The sequence below is a fragment of the Maniola hyperantus genome, chromosome 9, assembly GCF_902806685.2.
Source record: "Maniola hyperantus chromosome 9, iAphHyp1.2, whole genome shotgun sequence".
Lineage (NCBI taxonomy): Eukaryota > Metazoa > Arthropoda > Insecta > Lepidoptera > Nymphalidae > Maniola > Maniola hyperantus.
The window spans coordinates 8,533,726-8,552,858 of record NC_048544.1 but is presented as its reverse complement, the minus strand read 5'-3'; the positions used below and the strand labels follow the sequence as shown (position 1 = coordinate 8,552,858).

At 35.4% G+C, this 19,133-nt stretch overlaps 2 protein-coding genes across 5 annotated transcripts; one reads left to right on the top strand and one right to left on the bottom strand.

Annotated features, from left to right (window-relative positions):
- Positions 1–1,505: 1,505 nt before the first annotated feature.
- Positions 1,506–11,012, bottom strand: eIF4H1 (eukaryotic translation initiation factor 4H1). 4 transcript variants are annotated; one of them, XM_069500790.1, is made up of 7 exons: positions 10,996–11,012; positions 10,612–10,730; positions 10,185–10,308; positions 9,440–9,618; positions 7,269–7,444; positions 5,021–5,248; positions 1,506–4,506 (listed from the first exon to the last, which is right to left on the bottom strand). In XM_069500790.1, the coding sequence occupies exons 2-7, from the start codon at positions 10,659–10,661 to the stop codon at positions 4,361–4,363; spliced, it is 903 nt and encodes a 300-aa protein (XP_069356891.1). In that variant the 5' UTR covers positions 10,662–10,730; positions 10,996–11,012; the 3' UTR covers positions 1,506–4,360. The 4 variants fall into 4 exon arrangements, with proteins under 4 accessions (XP_069356891.1, XP_034828276.1, XP_069356893.1 ...); XM_034972385.2 differs by having other exon boundaries at positions 5,021–5,236; XM_069500792.1 differs by having other exon boundaries at positions 7,338–7,444.
- Positions 11,013–11,717: 705 nt separating this feature from the next.
- On the top strand, positions 11,718–19,128 carry Mybbp1A (MYB binding protein 1a). The gene is made up of 6 exons (XM_034972356.2): positions 11,718–12,022; positions 12,212–12,397; positions 13,169–13,351; positions 14,766–14,972; positions 15,391–16,138; positions 17,134–19,128. The coding sequence occupies exons 1-6, from the start codon at positions 11,864–11,866 to the stop codon at positions 19,044–19,046; spliced, it is 3,396 nt and encodes a 1,131-aa protein (XP_034828247.1). The 5' UTR covers positions 11,718–11,863; the 3' UTR covers positions 19,047–19,128.
- Positions 19,129–19,133: the final 5 nt, after the last annotated feature.

Genomic DNA, 19,133 nt, shown 5'->3' with positions numbered 1-19,133 from the left:
TATTATCTATTCTGGCAACAAATGTGTGTATGTACAATGTACATAAACCTAACTTGTGAAATGTTTTGAACATTAATGGACACCCATATTGAATTGCACTGTGAACCTGTAGGAAAGATTTTTTTTATACTAATAGCAATCCAATAATACCATCTCCAAAACTATCTTCACTAAAACATGGGCATAACACATCCAAATTCCAGTATGACTTGTAAAGAAGGGATTATGAAAATCGGTTCAGATAGATTTTGACAGAATTATGTGCTAATATTGACAAAAAGCACCATTTTTTGGCACTAAAACTTACACATGTTGTATACAAGTATACCAGGTTGCAATCCAAATCCATTCATAGTTTCAGTGTAATGCATGCACACAGCACAGGCAGACAATCAGACCGAAATTTAAAAAATACTGTTTTTAGACTTTATACAGATAATTGTTTCTTCTGATTAAAATCTCGCTAAGCACTGCTATCGACGATTTTTCAAGGTAGATAGACAACATAAAAATATGAGGTGCTTCAGGGTGTGGAAATTGCTTCGAGAGATCCTTGTCTAGCAACATGTATCGAATGATGACGACCAAGAGCATTTCCTCAAATCAAACCAGAGGTGTAGTGAGTGTTCACGCAATAGCTCTTTTAGCTCTTTGCTTCAGTGATTGTATAATAACAAACTTTTTAGGATTAAAGGGTGCCTGTCCACTGGTGCAATGAAGAGAGGAGCGGAGCTGTGCTAATATTAACCAATAGAATTGCATAAAACTCCCGCTCCGCTTCAGTAGACAAGGGTTTGTTGACCAGTTTAAAAAAATCATAGATTGTAACGCGGAGCGGGCCCGCGCAGATGTGAAACATAGCAGCGAGGCAGATCAGGGAAGCGGATGTTTCGCGTAGAACTAAAACCAATTGTCCACTGAGATGTAGCTAAAATAACTCGTCGCGTGCTCGTAACCTAGCTGCGCGTATGGAAAACCAGTCCGCAACTCCGCTCCGTATGACTTTATCGCTCCGTTCCGCTACCTAGCTTCACGTATGGACAAACATAGTCCACAACTCCGCTCCGCTGCTTAGCTCCGCACCCATGGACAGGTAGCCTTAAGGCGGACTTTCGAGTCGAGCGTCAATGACGTCGCGACAGAGCGGCAGATTAATGTAAGTAATATGCTAATGTAGAAACATACGTAACTACAATAGGGATGGTGCATACACTATACTAATTACTATAAGTCCCGCAAATTGCTTATGTGCGTGGCCGCCATTTTAGTGACGTCACACTAAACTAGTTTCGAGCTGATGGTATATTTTTAATGTTAATGAGACATAGTTCCAGCGCAATTTGCGGGACTTATACTCTCCACGGAAAGAGGTTAGTACAGGCACCATCCCAATTGCATAGTACACTAATCTGCCGCTCTGTCACAACGTCACTGACGCGACAAACGCTCGGCAAGAAAGTCCACTTAGGTAAGGTTAAGTTCTGGAGCTTTATACAAATCCTTGATTACAAAGAATTCACTTTTTATTATTTTTTCTATATTCAGTTACAGTTTTGCAATTTTTTTTCTCTGCCACATAGTTTATGGCATTACATAATATCTAATAAAGTAGAAATCCATGTACTTGGAAGTTCAATTTATTAAATGACACCATAATTACATAATTTATAATCAACTCTTAAATTATGTTACTTATTACTCGGTGAATGATTAATTTTCAAGACCAATATATTACGTAATTTTAAAAAAAAAACACTTTCTTGTTAACAGACAATTATTTTAAATCAACTTTCCAAACAAAAAAATAATAAGCTTATATTACCAAAGTGAATTAACAATACGAACAAAAGAAACGCTTTACTTAGAATTGAATTTCAAGATCTATTATGCAAGCTAAGTTTATCATACACTCAGACCCGACAATATGACGACGAAAAAACTAGCAATTTAAATACAGCGCATAACCGATAGTAGGCGCTCGCTTCAGTCAAAAATTAGCGACGTCGAACGCGAAGTATAAGCGGATACACAATAAAGCTAACAAAATACATATAATATAATAAAAATGATTTACAACCTCACAACCTAACAAAAATCCTCTGGTTCATGTACATTTTCTTAAAACTTTATCTATGTTTCAATCCAATTTGCAGAAAAAATTGAACTTGAACATACAGGATTCATTTCAAGATTCATATCACTGTAAACTTATAATTTAAAAGCTTTTAGTGAGAACACAATTAATTATATTATAGTATACTATAAGAATAAACATATCAGAGACAAGTATATTATTTCAAAAACCATCATCTAGGCAAATGTTTATCCACTCTATCCACGGAAAGAAGTTAGTATAGCGCTCTCTCTGTTACGTAATCCCGAAATGATAGAGCCAAAAATCTCAGTGGGCGTTAACCAATTTGAGTCACCAACCAATCACAAACATGTTTTCAAAAAACATAGTTTTGAGACATCAATCAATCACAAACATGTTTTCAAAAAACATAGTTTCGTTTGTGATTGGTTGGTGCCTCAAAATGGTTAACCTCCACTGAATTTTTGTCTCTATCTTGTATCTAAGTTGTTTGTGTAACATATGGCATTACGTAACAGAGAGAGCGCTATACTAACTTCTTTCCGCGGATGGAGTTCCTATAGTAGAATTTTTAATTAAACAAAGCATTTTGACAGGAACTAATGTGGGTAAGGCTAATGTGGCTATTCACATTGACAGCGAATTTCTTAAATTTTACAAAGCACAATCTTCATCTCTACCTCCAGGTTAAGCACAAACCATCGAGAAAAAAGTCACGTGAATACACGCGCATGTTTTAAACGAAAAAATGCTTTCCTTGGTGAAGATAGAGGTTTATATGCATTGTATAATGTATAATTAAGGCAATTCGCTTTGATTCGATCGTTATTCAAATAAAAACTAAACATTTTTTCTTACACACAATTATTCAGACAAAAACTGCTTTTTCTCAAAATTATCATTGTGTAGATTGTTTCTGGTTTGCGAAGTATATTTTAAACTTAGTTCATACAATTTTTATTTATTACGTACGGTCGGCCCCAAAATTCGAGTAGCAATTCCACAAAACTATTACATCAAAAACCAGTCACACTTATGACCTTTTCCTATAAAGTGCAATGCAAGTGAATTTGATAATTAAGGTTATACACGAATTTTGGCCTTTGACTGTACATATGTAATCAGTACTTTTTACACAATAATGTACATAGAAAACTATGCATATTATTGTGTAAAAAGTATGCGTGATTGTGTAAAAGTATGTGTGACTCAGGACACAAAACTCATCACAAAAAGGTTTGTCCAGGGTGGAAAGCGAACCCATGGCCCATCGTTTGAAGTCAGTGATGTTATTAATTACTAGACTAACGAGCCAGTCTAACTCAAAAATCAATTTTATTTCATCCTATCTATACCCTAATCATACTTAGTGACTGATTCATATCAGTCTCTTTTTGACCCAACACTATTTTTTAACTAGCAACCCAGGAAAAAATCAATTTGCTTTGTTTATTAAAAATTCGATTTGTACTTGAATTTAATACAGAAATATTATCAGTCAGAGGATACCTTTGGAGATGCTATTTAGAATTGTAATCTTTAATCTGTGACTTTTATTTTTGTAATCACTACAATTTAATTAAAGTGTATTGATTATTATTATTAAAAAATCTTGATCACAAAAATACTATCAAAATTTTTATATAATAAAAATATATTTTAATATACCTACTCAGCACATCCTTCACTGACTGATAACAAAATTTCCATATACAAGTTAGTGAATTAATTTTAGTAATGCTGGACTCGATTATACCCTTACAATGCAATAATTTGCTTATCATAATCGTCTGATTTATGAATGACATTAAAATATTGTGAAAGAGAAAATCATAATTTTTTTACTATACAAGGTGTAAGGTAGAGAGTTTTTATTGTCTCTCGCTCCACTCAACCGACTAATGACCGACAAGTTAGCGGCGTACCGACATCCCATTTTTGTGATTTTTTTAACAATTATGTATTTTTTCGAGCAATACAATTAATTTATAACAAATGACTTTGAGCCTTACATAATTGGGCAAAAAAAACGACGCTAGGTCAAAAAGTAAGGGAAATAAAATTGCTTATATTCCCACGCATTTATTTTTGTGTGAACCATCACCTTACACCGTGTTTATATATTTTTTCATAAATAAATTAGTAATATAGTATCAATTTACCTTAAATTCAAATTGGATTGTAACAGAGTATAATGAATAGTGGGGGCATCGATACATATACACACAGGAGGGTAGTTGGAGGGGATCGGGGGACGGGCGCAGGTTACTCGTTCGCCATCTCTTTGAGTTTCTCCTCCCGCGGCCGCGCGCCGCCGAATATTGATGAGGCCTGACTAGTCGTCGCCAGCGAGTTCACCGGCTCCTTCACCGTCCGCGGCGCCAACGCCAGTTTCGTCCTGCCCGATGTGTCTGCAAGAGCATATAATTATGTATTTAAATTAGACTAGCCCCTGGTTATACATAATAATATAGCCTGTGTCCATCTGGAATAATGTAACTTCCAAATGGTAAAAAATTAAAAAAAGTGAACTGATTTAAAAAAAATTAACACTTTTTTATTAACTCGCTTTCTTGCCATTATGTTTGTTATTTGGAACAAATCTTGATCTCGATTTTAAATTAACTTCCCGGTGAGCTTAGAGGCTTCAAATTTTAAACAGAGGTTTGGAACAGGTTGACAAGGCAACATTAACTTGCTTTGTTGTCTATCTGTTTGTTTTTCTTGTCTGTCTATTTATCAATAAATGTTTAAAATCGATTTAAAACTAACCTTCCGATGAGCTAGAACCTTGATGTCTTAAATATAGATTAACTTGCTTTCTGGTCTGTCTGTTTGTTAGATTTTCTTGGCTGCCTGTTTGTCGATAAAAAGTTTGCAATCGGTCTTTAAGTTCCCGATGTGTGGATAGCATGCCTAACTTGCCTGATCTTGGCGGAGCGGGCATGTCGTCGAAGTTGCGGCGGGGCGCCTGGCGCGGCGCGGGCGGCGCGCCCGAGCGGCCCATGCGGCCCCAGTCCCCGCTGCGCGCCTCCTCTGAGCCGCCGCGCGCGCCACGCTCGCTCCACCGCTCGCCGCGCTGCTCGTTCCATCGTTCGCCGCTCGTGCCACCGCTGCCACGCTGCTCTCCCCGTTCGCGATCTAATGTCGACTCTACCGTTACGACACGCGCAGACCCATCCAAAGTAGTTTTAATTACACCAGCAGTAATGTCCCGATTTTTCATTAAAGTGCTTAATAAGCAGGATTGGAAAGAAATAGCTTTTTTTAAAAAGAACAAAACATCCTATTTAAAACCGGTTTCTACACTGCATTGTAACAGAACTCTAAATCGCTTGGCGGCACTTTACAAAGGTTGGGTAATGGTTACTAGTCACGACAGATGTCTCCCGCCAGACCAGACCAGAAACAATTTAGAATTTATAAATTCCAAAATTGTCCCTGCCCGACATAGAACAGCTCGTCAAAGGAACTTTTATCAATCGCCTTAAAATTTCTCTCTCATGACAACCAATCACAAAGCATGCAAAAAATGTTATTACGTGATAATGATAATCAAATAAGAGTATATTAAAAGAACGCCTAATGGCTACTTGCACCAAACTGCTTAAAGAGGTTTACTTTAAAGTCTATTTTTTAATCCCAGATACTAAAATGAGAGCTAGAAATCAAAAAAGTCAAACTTAAAAATAATGATACAAGTTTTTGTCATGGTATCACTTTTTAATAAGTTTATTCTGCAAAAGTCAAATGATTTATTCAACATAAGAGTCTTATTCATCATCCATCCCGGCTGTACGTCAGCTCAAGGCCGCGGTGCTGGATGTAGCATACAGACCACTGTGCACGCATCAAGCGTGATCAGAATAAATGAGTATTTAAACGAGAGAGAGAGAGCACTCACGTTAGGAAATAATCTGCTGTACAGCAAGTCTATTCACCATCAAGCATGCACGACGCAGGACGACTCTGCTGCACGTCCGCGCTATTCACTGTCTATCTGCACGACGCGGGATGGTGGGATAGTGGTGGGGGCACTCGCTGGATGCAAAATTCATCATGCACATCCAGCAAACAATTAATAATAATTATCGCTGTACGTCAAGCCTATTCACGGTATTTTTGCATCGTGCATCGTGCATGGCCTTGGCGAGACGTACAGCAATATGGATGGTGAATACGGCGCTGTAGGTAATAAATTACTCTTTTCGATTGTCAGTTGTTGGATTCTGCGTTGACAAGAATAGGACAGGTATTATAGAAAATTTAACATAACACATCTAACAGGTTGGTGCAGGATGCATGTCTTTTTTTATTTGTTTTATACATGATTGTTGTTAAAAATAATGAGGTGTTAATATGAGGTAAGACTTACTTGTCTTTGAGAAGCTACTTCTTTAAATTAGGAACCAGAACATTCATTTAGAAAAATTTGTTTAACTGCAATCTATAACCTATTTGTTTAAATCAGGATAGTTTATTAACAAAATCATTATATACATATATTCTTTGCTTATGCTCCTTGACCACTGAGCTATTGAGGTTTTTTATCAATTTTAGTTTAGCCTTTACACAAGTTTAATTACAAGCTTCAAAAAATGACATTCTATATTCTATTCTGTATTGTGCTAATGTAATAATGCGAAAGTGTGTTTGTTTGTCCTTCAATCAGGTTGCAACGGAGCAACTGATTGATGTGATTTTTTGAATGGGAATATGTAGTTAAAATCCGGAAAATCAAAGAGTTTCCACAGGATTAAAAATCTAAATTTGTGCAGACAAAATCCTGGGCATTAGCTAGTACAACATAATCTACAATCCAATTATTTCGTTTCCGGTTATGAGTCTCCAAAACATACCAATATGGCAATTGGCAACATGTTTTTTGTCTTTGATTTTCTGGGATAAAAAGTAGCCTATGTGTTAATCCAGGGTCTATAATCTATCTCCATTCCAAATTTCAGCCAAATCCGCCCAGTAGTTTATGCGTGATTGAGTAACAAACATCCTAACATCTACACTTTCACATTTATAAATATATTATTATTATTAATATATATAATATATTATTATTATTATTAGGATATTAGGATTAGGATTGGGATAACTGAACAGACTGTAATACGCAAAACCAAAGACAAGTAAATCTTTAAGATGATGTTAGCAGTGTTACCCTGTGTGAACCCGCCACCCTGCGTGCGAGGCGCGCGGCGCTCGGCCGCGTCGAAGTTCTCGTACGTACCGCGGCCGCCGTCGCGCCGGAACCCGCCGCCGCCACCGCCACCGCCGCCGCCGCCGCGCCCACCGTCGCGTCCGCCGTCGCGGCGCCCCCGATCAAAGCCGCCTCCCCTTTGTAGCAAGGCAGTTAGAAATAGAAATATGTAGATATTATTTACCAGAAAATGGTATTTTGGCCTGACACATTCAACCAATAAATTACTGTGCAAATTACGGTACATCACACAGTGCAATTGCATTAAATAAAATATTACAGGAGGAGCCAAAAACTGAATGAAAGAATTGAATTTCGGACTCAAGTTAGCTCAGTTTTAGGTTGTTTGCTTGGAATTGAGTTCAAGTTTGTATTCAATGATCAAAAGCATGAACTTTAGACTTAATTTCTAGGCTGTTTTGCTTGGAAGTGATTTAGATTTGTCCATATTAAAGAAAAAAAATATTTTGATCAGAAGTGTAACTACACCATTTCATTAACCAGCTCCTCAATTCATAATAAACTCATTCTTCAATAAACTTATCTAAGTAATGTTAATAAGGTTTGATATAAGTCTTTTAAATGCATACAAGTATTCATATAGTTATATTACAATGGCTATAGTTTAATATGCCATATACTCAATTAAATTATAGAAACACTTTTAGAGAAGCCAGTCTATAAGTTTGACTTTAAAAATTCGTAAACGCAGTTGGCGTCGCATACGACGGCGGGGAAATGTCTGCACAAGGCCATTTGATTGTACAGTTTTCTCCCACAAAACACCAACTGAAAGGTTGACTTACAAACCAATGCTTGGCAGACGATTCCACCTCCCTGAACCTGTGCTGTGGGTGATTTATCGATATTCAGTGGTATATGCCACTACATGGGCACAATAATTTACTATTATAAATTAATTGTGAAAAGTCCCCACATATCTCACATTTGTATATAAGCAGGCGTTATTTTGCAGAAGTCCATGATATACAGTGAACCAAAAGCTTAATTTGCTATAATCCGCTGAAACAGGTCGAATCTGTATGATGCAACATGCAGCATGCGAAATGCACTTTGCAATTGTGCATTGTAAGGTCTACATCTCCTGAGGATGCTCCGGTGACGGGGCAAAACGTTTTGGGATTTGTGTGGTGCTGCGTGGTGGTGGTGCGGGTGCGTATTGCTTGCCTGGTAGCAGCTTTTACCTGCATGGTTAGCAGTGGGAGGGCCGGCGGTGCATTTCGCATGCAGCATCATACAGATTCGACCTGTTTCAGTGGATTATAGCAAATTAAGCTTTTGGTTCATTGTATAATATCTCACATTTGCAAAAAAAAATATTATTCAAGGTCAAACTTCAGAAACATGGGTTTTTTGCATTTTTCAGCTTAAATGGTAGATGTGACAATTATCAATAGAATTGTAGATGTGACAATTATCAATAAAAATTGTTCTTACATTTTTTCCCTAAGAATCATCATTTCAAAGATTGATCCAAAAAGTTGTTCTTCATAATATGCATATCAATTACCTCATTAATACATCATGGAGCCATAACACAAAACTTGCAAATCAATGGGGACTTTTCACAATTCTGTTTCCCACCTTCATACCAATTTTTAGCTCTATGCGAATTGTTGTAACCTTGAATGTCTATTTTAACTGAACTATAAACATTAACAGAAGAAAATGTACATAAAGTTGAGTCTTAGTTTCCACTTGGAGTGCTAGTTATAGATGTAATGGACAAAGTGGAAACATACTTAAAGAAATAGATTTATAAGCTACTAGCTGATGCCCGCGACTTCGTCTGCGTGGAATTAGGTTTTTTAAAAATCCAGTGGGAACTCTTTTTTTTCCGGGATAAAAAGTAGCCTATGTCACTCTGCAGGTCTTTATCTATACCCATGCAAAAAATCACGTCAATCCGTTGCACCGTTGCGACGTGATTGAAGGACAAACCAACAAACCAATAAACAAACACACTGTCGCATTTATAATAAGGGTACTGTCTACTCTGATTTTATAGGCAAAGGTAAAAAGAGAAAAGCGGCAGATTTAAAAATGCAAAAAAATCACTCTTTTTTGTTAGACCTTATTTTTTAAATGTTTGACTATTCCAAGTTTCTTACCCGCTTCTTTTTTCCTCAGCAACATCAATTTTGATAAAGTTTCCATCTACGTTGAGAGCACCATTCAGTTCAATTGCCTTAATCAAATCTTCCAAATATTCAAATTCCACATAGCAGAAGCCTTTGAATTTGTCTGTTTCTCTATCCATAACCAGCCTCACATTTTTAATAGACAAGTCCTAAAAACATTTTTAAATTGGTTATAAAATTGCTGTTGGGTCCAATGCATACACACGATGAAATTATCACATAATCTACCAATAATCTCAATTTTCTTCCAAACACATCTCCATTTTGGTGGATACCAGGCCTAAGAAGAAAGTAAGATCCATTTATTCCATTTTACTTGCAATAAACAATGCAATAACAAGCAATTAGTCATACTGATTCACATACTCATATTTAGAAGTAAAGGTAAGTCAAAACAAATTGGAGGCACTAATTAGAGTGACATAATCAGTAGGTATCTATAGCTTTAAAGTTGTTGCCTTAATGCTCAAGTGGAGGAATAACCAACTCTTAGTAATAAGATGTAATGTGTGGCAAAATTTAAGAAATAAACATTGTTCTTTCTTTATCGTTTCTGCAAAAAGTTTATTTTTCCCATCTTATTGATATAAGAGATTTTTTGCTTTACAACTTGTTTCAATTTAAACTATGAGGGATTCAAGTTAAACTATGAGGTGGAAGCCAGAGATGTGCTGGTAGTAAGTAATGCAAACTGATGGTGGTGAGAAATACTTACTGGAAAGATTCTGTTAATATCGCCTTGAATGATGCCAGAGGGTAAATTTCCAACATATGCCTTGTAGGGGGGCTCAGTCGGGAGCGGGCGCCCGCCCGCCGTCCTTCGGCCGCCTCCGAAGTCCCTGCACAGTCATGAACTATGGTATATTATAACCTACAAAATACACATTTCACTCACTTTTCACGTCCGCAAATCACTAATTAGAACCCTTAAGCCTCGAATAATTATTTGTAAATTGATTTATTATCACACACTTTGTTATAATACCACTTTCAGTCAATGTTATCGCACTGTCAGAGCAACTAATTTTTAAGAGAATACAGCAAAAGTATGTGATGAAAATAATTTTACTAAAACTGAGCTTCAGACGAATTGTTTTAGGATGAAATTAAATCAGTAAATATAATATTTTCTGAATAAATACCTCAGATTACCATCGTCAAACCCACTGCGACCTGCCATGTTTAGAAACATGGAATGGAATAATAACTGCGCGCGCACGACGGGCGCGCATCAATTTCTAGTGAGCGCATTCTATTTGATCTGTGGAGCGTGATTGTATCTTGTATTATCTTCTTTGGCGTACGATGTGTACCATGAAAAGGCTCAAAAAGGCTAGAATCCAGAGCCGTAAAACCAATTAACTACCTACTACCTAGTACGTCTACAATGGTCTACTATGTATACCATATTCACCCAAGACGTGTAGACCGGGAGCTTATCTAGACAAAGCTCAGACTAAGAATCAAGAGACTTGTCAGACGCGTATACCCGAAAGGGACAAAACAACAAAAGAAATCATACTTACGTATGAAAGGTTATGTTTCATAATTTGCGTTTGCTACAACTGTTACACAGCAATGCACCGTAAATGGATTCTACACACCATCAATACTAAATTTAAAACAGTAATCTAAATAAAACTCGTAATATTCGCCATAAATTACTAACACTGAGGTTTGTTGGGCACGAACTACAACGTGCCCAACAAAAAAAAAGCTAAACAATGACAAAGACAAAAAACTGTGTTTATATCTCTATCACTCTTCAGAGCTTTTCTATACACCTAGCTTGCTCTTACAAGGTATTATTATTTTAATGCCAAGTCTCCTTAATACTTAGTCTGAGGTTTCGAATAAGTACTTGGAGAACAGATTAAAAAAATGAAATCTTTAAAATGAATTATAAAATTCATTATAACTATAATTTTATAAACTGAAAGTAACATTTTTCGATTGCTTATTGCTAATACTATCTTGTTTATACATTTTTGATTTTTTCTCGCTTGGTGTAAAATACCCTATTACACTTTTTTGTGTAGTTCCAAGAGTTGCTATATTTTATATACCTAAATGATTTGCAGAGTGAACCTGTTTGTAAAATTATGTATTCTGAGTCATAGTATTCATAAAAGGCTCAAATAGCTAGAAGTCAGAACCGTAAAGCCAGTTAAAAAAAGGTCTTTTGGCTCAAAAAGCAAGAACCCAGAGCTGGAAAGGCAGTTGGAAAAAGTCTTAATTTTACTAATTACTATTCTATGGAACTCGTACACATTTTTATCAATTTTTATGTTTTTGAGGAATTTGAGGTTATCATTAACTTCTTGGTTCCTTTCCTTTGTTTTGTGAATGTGATGTGATATAAAATTAATATTGAATTATTATGAATTAAACAAAATGAACACCGAAAGTAGTATAGATGATCCTCAAAAAGAGATAATATCTATTAAAGAGATAACCTCTTTATTAGATGCTTTTGATTTTCTTAAATCACCAAAAGATGGTCTTAAAGTAACTGGTGGCCTGAAAATATTTTCTCGTCTTCACGAAAATGAGGTAAATAAGCACATTTAGCAAAGAGTAGCGCAATGCTTTCATTATCTAGCTTAGTTCAGTATCTATTAGAAGAATGTGCAACATCCACATAAACTCAAGAGAGTTTCAGGATGTGAAGCGGAAAATGTACAATTATTAGTTTGAAATAAAAGAAAAAAAAATAAGTAAAAAAAATTCTTTTGTTTTCAGAATGAGAAGAATTTACAATACACTTTAAAAAGATTGATAAGAAGTCTCGGTGCAAATGTACCAGAACTGCGCATGGGACATTTTGCCACTCTAGTGTGTATGTTGACTAGATTTAACCAGATAACTGTTTCACAGTTGTTAGACTTAGTAAAAAAGGAATTACACGCAAGTGGCTCCTCTAAAAGTGTGAGATATTCCTTTAATTTCTTATTTGAGTATTCACAATTCAGAGCAGGTACAGTAGACTGGTAAGGTTGATATAAAAGTGAGGGTTTTTAGGATATCATTAAAATAGTTTTATGTAATAACTATGATATGACATTTTACATTGAGTATTCCCATATGTTAAAAAAAGAAAAGTAGTTGTAGTGGCTAATTTATTGGCACATAATATGTGTAACCTCACGTACAACAGACGGAAACGTTTAAGTTCAGAAACCAGCCCAGAGTGAAGAAGATGTGTAACCTCATTATATCTAGTATCTAGTCATTCTGTCATTCGACTAGCTGTAGTTGTTGTTGAACATTATGGGCCTTTGCATCTAAAACTGGGAGCTTAAATTATATTTCTTTTTGATTGAGCTTGTTGGATGATTCACTTTTATATTATTATTATAATTCTCTTGTGTACAACAGCTGCAAACTTTAAATCAAGATTCTGAACTTGGTACATTTTATACTTAGTAGTTATTTGCTTGACACATCCTACTACTACTGTACAAGTGATGCAAGACTTCTCGAATGTTCTGAAGTGGTGATGAGTAGCATTACATGCGGGAAGCCAAAAGCGGTAAGGAGCAGAATCAGAGAATGCTATGGGTGTATGTTCCAGATTGAAGCAAAATGCTTTATGCTTATTGTACAGGCTCAAAAAAGAAAATCAGAATGGTCAAGTAGTTTGGTGTCAACTAATTTTAATAGAATGTTTAAAAGAATTGCTCATTTATTAATTTTCAGGAAATTGGAGATGTAGCTCTAGGTCAGATATTAGTGTGTTGTGCTGTGTTCCGTTCTGGTCTGATGTTGAAGAGTTCAGACGAAGAACAAATAGAAGTAATGCAGCTTTTACAAACTGCTAGCAATAAAAAAAATTATCTCCATACTGTAGCATCTCTCATTGTGCTAGATTTGGTTAATCAGGTAAACATTTAAAGCTAATGTTATAGCCTAGCATACAGCTGTGTGCCACAATGAAGAACAAAAAGGTTTTGAACATTTTTGTATGGAGCCTGGGATACCTACCTAAAAAACCTTGTTTCAGCGGCCAATGTTCAAACATGTGTCAATCAAAGTGACTACAATCGATACTGAGATATTGGAGTTCAAAATTATTAATACTTTCTTTTACGGTTGCACAGGTACGGTTACAGGGTACACTGGCCACCGAAACGAGGTTATTTCAAAACAGCAAACTTGTACGTATGCCAGGTTCCATACAAAAATGTTCAAACCCTTTATGTTCTTAATTGAATGGATGATCTGCCCATATTAGTACCATTCCAGCCAATTCCACTAAACTAGATCTTGTCTCACGGAAGGATTTTCAGAAATTCCACCTAAGCCTAGCTAGACAGAGGTGGGTCGGCTAGTAATTATTTTATAAACTCAATCAGCTGATAACTGAGGAGCTGGAAAATGTGATTGCATGAAATAAGATTTTACTAGAGTTGTATTTAAGTTGAAATCAAACATTTTGAATTAAATTTAAACACAGTTGAAGGCTGTTTTGCTTGGAAATGACTGCAAATTTGTATTCAGTGATTAAAATTATGAATATTAGACTGAATTTGAGTACGATTTTAGGCTGTTTACTTGAGAGCTCTGCACTCGAAATTGTAGACGAGTATATATACCTAGGACACAATCCAGTTGGGTAGGTCCAATTTCAAGAAAGAGGTCAACCGCCGAATCCAACTCGGTTGGGCAGTGTTCAGGAAGCTTCGAGATGTCTTGACCAAAATTCCTGTGCTTGTAGACCAAAGTCTTTGAACAGTGCATGTTGCCAGTGATGACATATGGATCCGAGACATGGTCGCTAACTATGGGTCTCGTAAGAAAGCTCACTCAGTGGGTGATGGAGAGAGCTATGCTTGGAGTTTCTCTACGTGATCAAATCAGAAATGAGGAAATCCGTAGGAGAACTAGAGTAACGGACATAGCGCAACTGGTTGCGAAGCTGAAGTGCCAATGGGCAGGGTACATAGTTCGTACAACCGATAGACGTTGGGGTCCCAAGGTGCTGGAATGGCTACCTCGCACCGGAAGACGCAGCATTGGAAGACCCCCCACTAGGTAGTCAGACGAGTTGCAGAGAGCCGCTGGATTCGGGCGGCGCAAGACCGTGGTGTGTGGAAGTCCCTACAAGAGACCTATGTCCAGCAGTGGACGTCTATTGGTTGATGATGATGACGATGATGATGATGACTTGGAAATGATTCCAGATTTGTATTCAGTAGGTGAATATTGTCCTGATTAAGAAAAAATATATTTTGAGCAGAAGTGTTATTATTAAACTTTTTTGTACATGCTTTACTGACAAATATTTAATTTACAGCTAAATGAAGACCAATTTGCTACAATCGTGTGGTCAAACATAAAACAGGAATATAAAAAGGATATTAAGGACCACACGTTGGATTCTCTATATTTCCTTATGTTGGTCAGTGCAAAATTTCCCCAAAAAGTAAAGCTAAGAAAACTTATTGGTGTTCCTGAGATATTGCATGAAGATCATATCAATGATATATGTGAAAAGTTAATGGTAAGATAATTTTCAAGCATCATTCCTGCTCCCGTTAGTGTAATATAAAATATAATAATAGGGATTAAAGTATGAAATTGCCATTTTATATTGAAAAATTCAAACACTTTTTTCTAAGAAAATACACCTATCTGTTTTAGGATAGAATGGAACTTTTAATCAAATAAACTTTTGCAAGTGCTTCTGAATTGTCAAAATAGGTTACCACTGGTTTGGAATGATATTCCCATTGCAAAGAACCAGCAAGAAACTCGGCGGTTGCTCTTTCAAATGTTAAAATTTTTTGCGTAAAAAAAAGTTTTAATCATGAATCTCAGACTATGCAAGTTTAATTTTAATTCAAAGTGACCACGACGTTACAACGGTAACCCCTATTATGATTATAGGTACTTACCTGTTCTTTTAATTTATTTTACAGACAGGAGTTGACTTTAATTCTGTAAGTCATCCCATCTACAAGGAAATTGGAGTTCAAATTGCTAAATCACCACATATTCAGTTATTTTGGAATAAAATAGATGGATACCTTGTAAAACACAATAGAAACAGAGAATTAGTATCATTAAACATATTGAACTCAATTTTACTTAATTTACAAGAAAATGTTGAAGTAATACCTGATTTGCTTAGTGATAATTTTTTTAAATTGTTCATGGACTGGTTTAAAGGCTTGCAGACAGCAAGCAAAATAAGGAATAAGAGAGATGACGAAGATGATAACAAAATAATGATAACGAAACAAAAGGAGGTGCTTCTTGCTTTAACTAAAGCTCTGAAGAATATGTCTGTTGATAGTAAAATTAGAGTTGCTACACTTAAAAAGTTACTATTTCATCCTGGTGAAATAAATTTTACTGAAATCACAGGCTCTACTGTTGTTAAATCTATTATAGCAGACTTAGATGCAGATGGACTGAAAAAAATCGCTAAAGTTTTAAAAAAAGTCCTCTTAAATACTTCAAAAAAAGTTGTTAAAGAAAATATAGAGAGGAATTGGTATAACAATGAAAAAGTTAAAGCATCTGAGCTCATTTCTTTCATTGTCAGTCATGAAGCTGTTAAAGATGACACAGACTTCAAGATCACATATATGCAACTTTTGATGTGTTTTGGGTTTTTCAAAATTGGTGGAGACGATAATGTTGCAGTCAGTAGTGAATTAGCAGGTAATGTTCATGATAAAATTTGTAAGTGAAATCTATCTATCTATGTGAGGTGTTAGATAATATCCATAATATTGTAAATATAGAGGTTATAAGACTGATACGTAGATGTATAAAAAAGCCGACCAAGTGCAAGTCAGACTCCACCAGGGGTTCCTACTCGGGTATTTTTTCGATATTTTCCATGATAAATCAAAAAGTATTATTCATAAAAGTAAATAAAAATCTGTTTTAGAATACACAGATAAAGCCCTTTTATATGATACCCCTTGGTATATTTAGCTTACTTTGAAAATTGAAAATACTAGGTAATTATTTGTTCATGAACACATTTTATTTGTGATGTTACCACATTCACGGTCGGATTTTTTTTCTTTACTTGTGCTATAAGACCTACCTACCTGCCAAATTTCATGATTCTAGGTCAATGGGAAGTAGGGAAGAGACAAACAACGAAGTGATCCTGTAAGGGTTCCTTTTTTCCTTTTGAGGTACGGAACCCTAAAAATGCGCCTCATAGCATGATACAAGTGGAAGATATGAGTACTTAAAATATTTGTTTAAAACTCCATGTGCAACCAGCTAATCACAAAAGTTAATCTTAAAAAACTTCTGTGAACTCGAAGAGCTGTTGAACGTTTGTCAAGTAGCAACAAAAATCGAACTAGACAATCAAAGAAGCTATGGCACTTATTGGTACTACATACCTCGTTTGTCATATTATTTGATTTATTTATCAAACTATAAAACAGTACTTATTTTAACTTACTGAAAGACAAGGTAAGGTCTAAACGGGTGGATCTACAAATTTGAAATTTTGTATGTAGGTTTTCTCCATAACTAAAACTAAAAAAAGAGAATTCTGCAAAATTTCAATATAATAAAAAATTTCGAAAAATGAAATCCGCATGGGTTTAAGTTTTTTAAGACAAGCGGACAGTCTTAGGAATAGCTAGTTTATGATATTAGACCATAATGTCTCATTTTATTATTTGCAGGTTCCATTAAGACTAGTTTTTACCGCTGCTTCACATCTCGTTTCTCAAATGTAAATACTTTGGTCGAAGTTTTATCTTCACTTAACACATTCATATCCAATAAGATGACAATAGATCAGGTTAGGGAAAAACTTGAAAAACAATTTCCAAAAGAGAATATGGAGTGTTGGGAAATGCTTACAGAAGTCTGTCAAAAAATAGAAAAAAAAGAACCTAAATCAAAAGTGGATAAGGTTTTCCTTATTTTACTATATCAACTAGGCCTCTTTTTATTTTCTGAGCCTACCCATGTTAAGATTGCGCGAAGTTCTATTATAGAACTAAAGAGTTGCTATAACCATTATAAAAAAAAATTGAAAAAACACAGTAAACTTGAGGATAGTTCCATAAACGATGAACCGGAATGGATTGAAGTAATGGTGGAAGTCTTACTATCTGTTTTGTCAATTGAATCTAGTGTACTTCGATCTGTTGTCCAATGTGTTTTCAGACTTCTTTGGGAATATTTAACCCCTTCAAGTATTGGTCAAATTGTGTCAGTCTTAGACCCAGACAGTGAAGCTAACCCTCTTACTCGAGATAGTGAATCGGAAGAGGAAGAAGATGATGATACATCAGAAGTGGCTGAGCTAGAAGCTGACGAAAATACAGAACCTAATGGTGAAGTTAGTGACGACAGTGATAGCGAAATGGAGGATGAAGATCAAGATGATGATCTTAGTACGCCTGACCAACTTCGCCTTGCAGTTCAAAAAGCATTAGGCACAGCAGCTGCTCCAGACACTGACACAGAAAGTGCAGATGCAGACATGCTAACTGAAGAAGAAGGTAAAAAACTCGATGATGCTCTAGCAGACGCTTTTAAGCAATTTCATCAAGGCAAAAATAAAAAATCTAAAAAAGATCGCAAAAATAAGAAATCTTTAGCAGATTTTAGAATAAGAGTGCTGGATCTAATAGACATATACTTGGAGAAGGCCCCTGCAATGGATATATGTTTAGGAATGATTGTTCCTTTAACTAGATGTCTTGAATTCTGTATGCAAGACAATCAGTTTAAAGAGTTGGAAAATAGACTTAGGAAAACTGTAAAAAGTCTTACTACAATCAGAAAATTTACTTCTACAGGTGATGTTACTGTTAAAATATTAGAAGATTATTTGAAATCTATCATTGATAAAGGCGAAAGGTCTCATTTTATGTACCAAGCACTTGGAGATATAATAACTTTTTTTGCTGTGTTTATTATTCATTGCTCACAAAAACTTGATGCAGAAGTTTCCAAATCGCCAAAAAAGCAGAAACGCATATCGCCAATTGTTGAAACTTTCAAAGTATCTTTGGAAAACTATTTCCGTAATCGCAATTGTTTGCTTCCTATTATTTTTTTCCATAATGTCTTGCAAACAGAATGGGAAGGAAAGTATAAATTAATACCTATTCTAATCAAAAATGTTTTTGATAATACTGTGAGACAGTTTCGACGCAATGAGGGCGTTCATTTATTAATTGGATTTTACCAAACGTTGAATAGGTGTAAACCTTCTTCAGAAGCAACTATAAATGAAATTTCGAATATTGTGAAATATTTCCATGAAGAGTTTGCAAAATTATTAAAGTCGGAAAACGAAGTAGAAATGAAATTTCATTTCGTGGCGAAATTGAAGAAATTACTCCAAATAATGGATATATTCCACCAAAAATATAAAATTGAAACAGATTTGAAATCAATGTTGGATTCTCTGGCATCAGTCAAGACTATCAAAGTTAAACACGAGAGTACTGAGAACCCTATTAAAACAAATGGTCTAAGGTCGAGAAAGAAAAAGAAAAATAAGCGGAAAAAACTGCAAATCAATGGTGAGCCATTAGAGCCTGAAGTAAAGAAATTAAAAACAGACTCTTATGCATGATTGTTCTAATTGCATAAAATATAATTAATACAATAATAATTGCAATGTTTGCAACGAAATAAACGAAGTAATTTTTAATATACTTGT